General features: G+C 41.7%; 1 protein-coding gene across 1 annotated transcript; it reads right to left on the bottom strand.

Moving 5' to 3' along the window:
- Positions 1-264: 264 nt before the first annotated feature.
- Positions 265-1,043, bottom strand: LOC149925913 (cuticle protein 10.9-like). Its single transcript, XM_090160661.1, has 3 exons — positions 958-1,043; positions 811-891; positions 265-750 (listed from the first exon to the last, which is right to left on the bottom strand). The coding sequence occupies exons 1-3, from the start codon at positions 967-969 to the stop codon at positions 448-450; spliced, it is 396 nt and encodes a 131-aa protein (XP_090016787.1). The 5' UTR covers positions 970-1,043; the 3' UTR covers positions 265-447.
- Positions 1,044-8,969: the final 7,926 nt, after the last annotated feature.

Genomic DNA, 8,969 nt, shown 5'->3' with positions numbered 1-8,969 from the left:
ATTTACTTAAGAATATACAATGAAACGAAATTAAGTTGTTTATCTATAAAAAAAATTACTACACTAAGAAAATTAATTCATCTGTCAGCAATGGGGAAAACTTTGGAAGATACCAAATATTCCCACGAAATAAAAAGGCGATTAAGGAGATTTTGAATATTTGATCAACATCTTTTACAAAATTCAAAAAATTTAAAAGTTTTACCATTTTATTTATATGGCTTAAAATCTATACATAATTTTAGGTAGATGGGTAGAGAACAGGAAGCGGAAGTGACAGCATATCGATGAATGAGTAAACCCTATCAATTTGATCATTTAAAAACGCGAAAGATAGGTTCATAAAATTGTTCTAGGTTTAAAAAAATATTCGGCAAAAGGAGTAGATTCCGAGCTAAAAGACATGATATCACTATTACAAACTAAGAAAATAATTTAAAAATGAATCTAGTATCCTGCTTGTTGTCCATCGTGACCTCCAGATTGGACACCGCCGTAGGATGGGACGGCGTGGGGACCTTGGTAAGAAGCGGCGGCGGAGTTGTGTTGCACTGTTCCTGGTTCGTTGGTGTGGATCTTGGCGCGGAACCCGTGTCCATCAGCGACGTAGTGGACGGTTCTGGATCGGCCGTCGATGTCGTGGATCTGGTAGGAGCCCACGGCGTGTGCCGGTCCCCCAGACTCGTGCCGGCTGTTCTTGGCGCCTTCGTGTCCGACGATGTCGTATCCGAAAGAGTACTGTCCGTGAGGCTAGAAAAATCCAACAAGCAAATTTAGCTTAATGGAACTTTAAGATTTCAATCAACGTACTTCTTGCTTTCTATAAGTATTACTAACTCCGCCGTGGATTCCGCAGTAGGCGAGTCCCAAAAGGGCGGCGAGGATGGTCACCTACGAGTAAATACTTGTAATTCCAGAACGCAAACACGCTGAAATATCAACATTTTCCCAACATACCTTAGCGATCATTTTACTGAACTACTTAGTCCTTAAGGTACTAGACAAATATAATACTCCTACACAGTGTGATCTCCCTTTTATACAAGGATTGGGGCATTTTTTAATTGCTTACGCGTAACATTCCAGAAGGGAGGTAAAAATTCAACGGTGCGGTGGTGCGCTTTCGTTAAATAATTACAAACGCCAGAAAAATCTATCGTCTTCGACCTTTGAAGGTGACGGTAAAAGAAAAATCAATAATTGACAAAGAAATTAATTTTCCGGATGGATGCTTCCGAAATTCGATGAATGTGGTTTTTTTTCCGTAAAGGCCTGTAATGACTACGTCGCTGATACCTAGACGGAATGTAATTTTACTCATATTAATATTATACAAAGAGCTCGGTTTACAAAAAAAATATCACTACAGCATTTTCCAAAAGTAATTTTGCATAAATCTTTTCACTTATTTAGAAGCAACGAAAAATTTAGCTAGAAAAGAAACGAGTGTTCGTAATAGTCAATTTTATTTTCAGATTCAATAATTTCAAAAAGTTGGCGATAACTAGAAAATGATACATCAATCGATAGATGATATCGTGTACTAGTTGCGGCTGCTTAACTGTAGGCGCTCTGTGAGCCAACTATTCGGTATAAGATGTCCTCGAATAGTTAGGAATAGAAAGACAAATTACATAAATCTAAAAGTGCGCTCACTGTCGCTGTTTCAATTTGGGGAATGGGGCTATCACCGATAAAAAAAGAAAGTTTGTTTTAGAAAGACATTTGATACAGTGATCGAAAGGTGATTTCGTGCCTGTTATATTTTCATGTATAATCTGAAGTAAATACTACTTAAAGGGGCTCCAAAGTTCGGTGGCAAAATGTGTGTAAATTCAGTAAAGTGCGAAATTTACGGTTGACTCTGCCCACCACTGCCAAGGCCGAGTGAGGGGTTGGTGGGAATGAAAAGCATGCTCAATTTTCTTTTTTTGCCACCTAACTTTGGAGCCCCTTTAATAAACTATAACAAATATATATTTAATTAGAACAGCACAACTTGGTTGTACATAGAATAGCCATTGAAGAACGAGTATCTTTTTAAGGTAATGACCTAGAATAGCATACGGGCTCTAATAATATAGTAGCGACATCTATAGTTCATATTTGGTACTTGTCTATACAACAACTATTATTTTATTACTAAGTTACATTATTAGTAACATATTAAATAACTTAATATCACGGTACCCATTGTATCAATTTTGGATATCTAGGGCCGAAACATTGGGCATTGGTTGCCCTTCGTATCGTTTGGAATAGGAAGGAAAATATTGCATCCACCGATAGGAGATGTAGTTCCCTCACTCTCGCTGTCCTAATTTGGGGTGTTTTAAATGAAAGTTATATAGGCCTTTACTAAAAGGTGGGTAAAAATGTCGACCCTCGCAGCAATATTTGAATTTATATGAAAACGAATTTCCTGTCTTGCGTAGTTTCGTGTTTTCGGTTTAAAATCGTCTGCATTTCAGACGTCGTGTAACGTAATAGCAGTTTCTTATTGGTCTTTCACATAAATTAAAATTTTGCTGGGAGGGTCGTCATTTTTACCCACCTTTATTGTATTCTGAAAATTATGGAGCACTTCGGAGCTCATAAATTGGGCATTGGCTGTCACCCCATTGTTGAGATTGAAAGGAACATGATACATCAATAGAAAGATGATATTGCGCTCTCGCTGTCTGTTGGGAATAAATGCATGAATAACTACTTTAGTATCGTTTTATAATATTTACAGCATACACATCGGTTCTGCTGTACCTTAACTTTTACTACTTTTTCTACTTGTATAAATAAATAGCACACTTTCTATTATCCTGAAATGGTTAGTCATTATTGTCTCTACTTATAACTAAATTATAACAGGTTGCCGGGAGTAGTGGCTCACTCCTGTAATTCCAGGCGTCCAGGAGACAGAGTTTGTGGATGGCCGTGTGAGGACGACCACTAATCCCCCAACGGGTGGTTGTCATACTTCCGCCACGGGTGCCCCATCCCTATCCCCAAGTATCCCCCCGTTGGCGTGGCCGTAACACATATATCGCACCTGATTAATCAAATGGATGAGCGGACTGAATTGTCCCACCCGTTACAATCGCTCATAACGAGCTTCTTAAAAAAAAAACACAAAAAACAAAAATTATAACAGGTTATGGGTCTATCACGTATCTACTAGGCGCAAAGAAAGTAACTAGTTGATAATTAACGTAAGACTAAGAGCGTTTATTAAGTTATCAAGTAAAACTCAAGATGACGGAAGCCAAGGCCTAATTGTCAAGTAAGAAGAGATAATTTATTATTACGCAGTAGAATAATAGAAGAGAGTCGAAGTGTGAAGTGGAACTCCCGAAGAATAAATTTCGAATGAAAAACATTTGAAACGCGAAATTTAAACGAGTACGGAAGATAAATCCACTGAAAACCATGGGAGATGAATACAAGGTCGAGAAGCTCCATGACAAAAATTATAGACATTGTTCGATGAGGGCCCAAGGACTTCTCGAAGTTAAAGGTTGTTGGTCAGCCATAGAGGCAGGATACGGAGAAGATATGACCGCAGCACAAACCAAACAGCCTTGGACCACAAAGCTAAATACGATTCCGAAGGAAGAATAGCCAGGCATCGAGCGAAGCTCGTAGCGTTGGGCAATAAGCAAACATATGGATTAGATTTTGATCAGACCTACGCACCGGTCGTTAAAATGAAGACAACACGACTTTTTTTTGCAATAGCTGCGGCGAAAGACTGGGAAATACACCACTTGGGTGTGACGGCAGTTTATTTAAAAGCAGAACTAGATGAAGACGTATTTATGGAAATACCTGATGGCTTCCAGCAACTTACGGAAGACTTAAAACAGGAATTTCCGAACGTATCACCCCACGAAGAACTAAAGAAGAAAGACCTCGTTTGGAAATTAAGAAAAGCCATCTATGGTCTTCATCAGTCAGGTCGTCTGTGGAATAGACACCTAGACAAGTTCCTAAAAGAGCCAGGTTTGGAAAGATCAATTGCTGATCCTTGCGTCTATTTCAGTAAAACTCGAGAGCTTATAGTAACCACGTACCTTGACGACTTGGTACCATATGGCACCGCTGATGAAATCAAGATACTAAAAGAGGCTCTACGAAGAGAGTTCGAAATAAAGGACTTAGGTGAAGTTCAGAACGTTTTATCGATGCGTGCACGACGAACGAAAGACGCCATTCTACTTGACCAAACACTTTTCACGAACGAACTGCTGCATTAAATGGGTATGGCTGACTCGGAAGCTGTCGCAACACCATTGTGTTTAGGAACCAAATACAAAATATGTGAAAAAGGGGAAGAATTGAACGATAAAATGGCAAGTACCTATCGAAGAGCAATAGGAAGTCTTTTGTATTTGGCTACACACACTAGACCGGATTTGGCGTTTTCAACAACATACATGAGCCAATTCAACCAAACGCCATCAAAAGATCATTGGACAGGTGAAAACATATTCTAAGATACCGAAAAGATATGAAAGACAAGTGTCTGGAATTTAAGAAAACTGGAGAACCGATCGAGGTTTACACAGATGCCGATTGAGGTTCAGATATTAATGACCGAAAGTCATTCAGCGGCTATACCATTACATTGGGCGGAACCATCGTAAGCTGGGCTCGCAGAAAACAACGATGTGTTGTTTTAAGCACAGTTGAATCAGAATTTATCGCACGGAGTCAAGTTGCTAAGGAATGCACTTGTATAAAGAACTTATTGGAAGAAATTCAACAAAATGATTTTGTTGGAAATATTATTCCGATAAAAATTTATAATCAAGGAGCTATCAAATTAGCGGAAAATCCTAAGACGTCGGACTGGTCTAAACATATTGCTTTAAGAATGTTCCACGTCAGAGAGTTAATCGAAGACAGCAAAATAAAATTGTACTACGTAACATCAGAATGGAACTTGGCTGATCAATTAACAAAGATAGTTCCATCTCAGAAAATGCATATTCACCTGGAAAAATTAGGGATCAAAGATCCAGGATGGGTGTTGGGAATAAATGCATTAGTATCGTTTTATAATATTTACAGCATACACATCGGTTCTGCTGTACCTAAACTTTTACTCCTTTTTCTACTTGTATAAATAAATAGCACACTTTCTATTATCCAGAAATGGTTAGTCATTATTGTGTCTACTTATAACTAAATTATAACACTGTCTCTGTATCAAATTTGGACAACAGAGGCCCTGAAATCGGGCATTGTCTGTCCCTCGAAGGATAATGATAAATCAATCATGGACTAATTAGTCCATGAATCAATCGATACCAAGTTAGAAACTCGGAGGCCCACATGCACGACGTTTACCCGGTTAATCTATATTATAAGGAGCGCTTGGTACGTTGGTCGTACGTCCCAGCTTTCAGGAATGTGTGCTTAGTCTGTCACGAAGCCAAAGGCGGGGCGGCGAGGAAAAAGTGACCCGCGGAACAGAGGGAAACCGAGACTGCCTTTGAATTCGTTACTGAGGTGGTTCGACTATCTATTTTCTCAAAATCTGTCGCCCCTGAGAGTTGGGCCGTGTTTGTCCCTACCTGCAATACACCCGAAATTTTCTCTCTGTTTCCGCTGCGAATTTCGGAGGGGGGGGGGGGGGATGGCGATCGTATGGGTTAGTTTCGGGGTCGTTCCGATTTGAAAGTCCCGTGGCCCTCTAGGCGTACGTTAGTTCCGTGGCCTTTATGTATCAGCCATTGGATACAGGGGGTTTAAAGGCGTACAGGGGGGTTTGGTACGACTGCTAGTTTGAGTTATTTTTGCGGGGAAAAGGGTACCACGGTAATTCTCGCATTGGAAAGGGGGAGGTGGGTACCACGGTAATTATCACATGGGAAAAGCGGAGAGGGGGTACCACGGTAATTAGCACATGGGCAAAAGGGGGAGGAAGGGCCTTACTAGGGTGGTTCTACTATGGGGAAAAGGGTACCACGGTAATTCTCGCATTGGAAAGGGGGAGGTGGGTACCACGGTAATTATCACATGGGAAAAGCGGAGAGGGGGTACCACGGTAATTATCACATGGGCAAAAGGGGGAGGAAGGGCCTTACTAGGGTGGTTCTACTATGGGGAAAAGGGTACCACGGTAATTCTCGCATTGGAAAGGGGGAGGTGGGTACCACGGTAATTATCACATGGGAAAAGCGGAGAGGGGGTACCACGATAATTATCACATGGGCAAAAGGGGGAGGAAGGGCCTTACTAGGGTGGTTCTACTATGGGGAAAAGCGTACCACGGTAATTCTCGCATTGGAAAGGGGGAGGTGGGTACCACGGTAATTATCACATGGGAAAGGCGGAGAGGGGGTACCACGGTAATTATCACATGGGCAAAAGGGGGAGGAAGGGCCTTACTAGGGTGGTTCTACTATGAGGAAAAGGGTACCACGGTAATTCTCGCATTGGAAAGGGGGAGGTGGGTACCACGGTAATTATCACATGGGCAAAAGGGGGAGGAAGGGCCTTACTAGGGTGGTTCTACTATGGGGAAAAGGGTACCACGGTAATTCTCGCATTGGAAAGGGGGAGGTGGGTACCACGGTAATTATCACATGGGAAAAGCGGAGAGGGGGTACCACGGTAATTATCACATGGGCAAAAGGGGGAGGAAGGGCCTTACTAGGGTGGTTCTACTATGGGGAAAAGGGTACCACGGTAATTCTCGCATTGGAAAGGGGGAGGTGGGTACCACGGTAATTATCACATGGGAAAAGCGGAGAGGGGGTACCACGGTAATTATCACATGGGCAAAAGGGGGAGGAAGGGCCTTACTAGGGTGGTTCTACTATGGGGAAAAGGGTACCACGGTAATTCTCGCATTGGAAAGGGGGAGGTGGGTACCACGGTAATTATCACATGGGAAAAGCGGAGAGGGGGTACCACGGTAATTATCACATGGGCAAAAGGGGGAGGAAGGGCCTTACTAGGGTGGTTCTACTATGGGGAAAAGGGTACCACGGTAATTCTCGCATTGGAAAGGGGGAGGTGGGTACCACGGTAATTATCACATGGGAAAAGCGGAGAGGGGGTACCACGGTAATTATCACATGGGCAAAAGGGGGAGGAAGGGCCTTACTAGGGCGGTTCTACTATGGGGAAAAGGGTACCACGGTTATTCTCGCATTGGAAAGGGGGAGGTGGGTACCACGGTAATTATCACATGGGAAAGGCGGAGAGGGGGTACCACGGTAATTATCACATGGGCAAAAGGAGGAGGAAGGGCCTTACTAGGGTGGTTCTACTATGAGGAAAAGGGTACCACGGTAATTCTCGCATTGGAAAGGGGGAGGTGGGTACTTTCGTGTCTTCCGATGGTCGTGTTGAGTGTGGTATTAAGCTAATAGTACGCAAATTGAAGAGACTTAAATTTTATTGTGACTACTACATTCCTGGCTTCTAAAAACCCACAAAACTAATTCCTTCTTTTTTCAAAACCTCTGCGCGTTCATATCCGCGCGTGATAAAGCGCGTAATCATGCGCGTCAAAACAAAAGTCCGACTTTTTATATAAACAGATATAGCAGGATATTACCACGGTAATTATCACATGGGAAAAGCGGAGAGGGGGTACCATGGTAATTATCACATGGGCAAAAGGGGGAGGAAGGGCCTTACTAGGGTGGTTCTACTATGGGGAAAAGGGTACCACGGTAATTCTCGCATTGGAAAGGGGGAGGTGGGTACCACGGTAATTATCACATGGGAAAAGCGGAGTGGATATATGGCATACTCGTTAATGCTATAAGAGATTAATCGGCTTTTGGAAATTTTAAAACATAACGTGTTAACCAATCAATGTGGAAATAGTGACATGTGTTATAAATTTTAATAAATTGGGTCAGATGCTATATCTTTATTTGTTCCGATTGTATGTGTCGAATAAAAATAATCAGCTAGGCTTATACCCAGGACCCCACCATAGCGTTATGTCAACTAGAGAATTTTAATGTAAAAATTTTTATTGTTCTAAGTGACCTACATTTTTCGTTGCCATGGCAAAACGGTTGCCCATTGAATAAATTCCCTTTAGGATTTTTCGTTGCCATGGCAAAACGGTTGCCCATTGAATAAATTCCCTTTAGGATTTTTCATCATACATGAAGGTCTACCAATCCCCCGAGTTTGAACAAAATCGGTGGGTTACACTTCGGGATGTCTCCTTTGTAAGTGTCAGTCTAGCGCCGCTCAACACTCACCAGGTGGCACTATTTTAGCTGAAAAGACTAAGAAAGCCGCGTATTTACGGCGTTATCTTAAGCCCGTAAAATTAACTATCCCTGAAACCAGTGATGGGCACCGCTCCTCTCATTGTGAGCGCTTTTGTTATTATGAGCGAAATTTTTAAAAGAGCGCGAAACGAAATTGAGAGGAGCGCCAATTTCAGCGCTCAAAAAAGAGTAAAAAGAGAGGAGTGCTTATTTTACCGCTCAAAAAAGAGTGAAAAGAGAGGAGCGCAAATGTTACAGCAAATATTAAAAATCGAGTTTTCGGCGTTTTCACGAATTGTGCTTATTTACCTGAAGATTTAAAAATTAAAATTAATTAAAATAAATGAAACTGCAGTATCTTGAACAAAAAGGAGCTTTATTGAAAATGAACCAAATAAACAGCAACGTACGCAGTGATGGGCAGCGCTCCTCTCATTGTCAGCGAATTTGAGCGGCAAAATGTTTTTTTTTGAAAGTGACAGAGAAACGAAAATGAGAGGAGCGCCAATTTCATCGCTCAAAAAAGAGCGAAAAGAGAGGAGCACCGATTTTACAGCTCAAAGGTTCGTGAGCGTGAGCGGATATTGGGCTAGCGAGTGTGAGCGGTGAGTGAGCTGAGCGGAATTTTGACAAAAATGCCCAACACTGAAAGAATTTAGGAAAGGTTTTAAAAAAAATTAGCTGGTTTCGTAACCTATAGTAGGGTTTTAAAAATTTGCTGTACAC

Source organism: Leiobunum rupestre, chromosome 10 (assembly GCF_980474605.1).
Source record: "Leiobunum rupestre chromosome 10, qqLeiRupe1.1.hap1, whole genome shotgun sequence".
Classification (NCBI taxonomy): Eukaryota; Metazoa; Arthropoda; class Arachnida; order Opiliones; family Sclerosomatidae; genus Leiobunum; species Leiobunum rupestre.
This window is presented reverse-complemented; position numbering and strand designations above follow the sequence as displayed.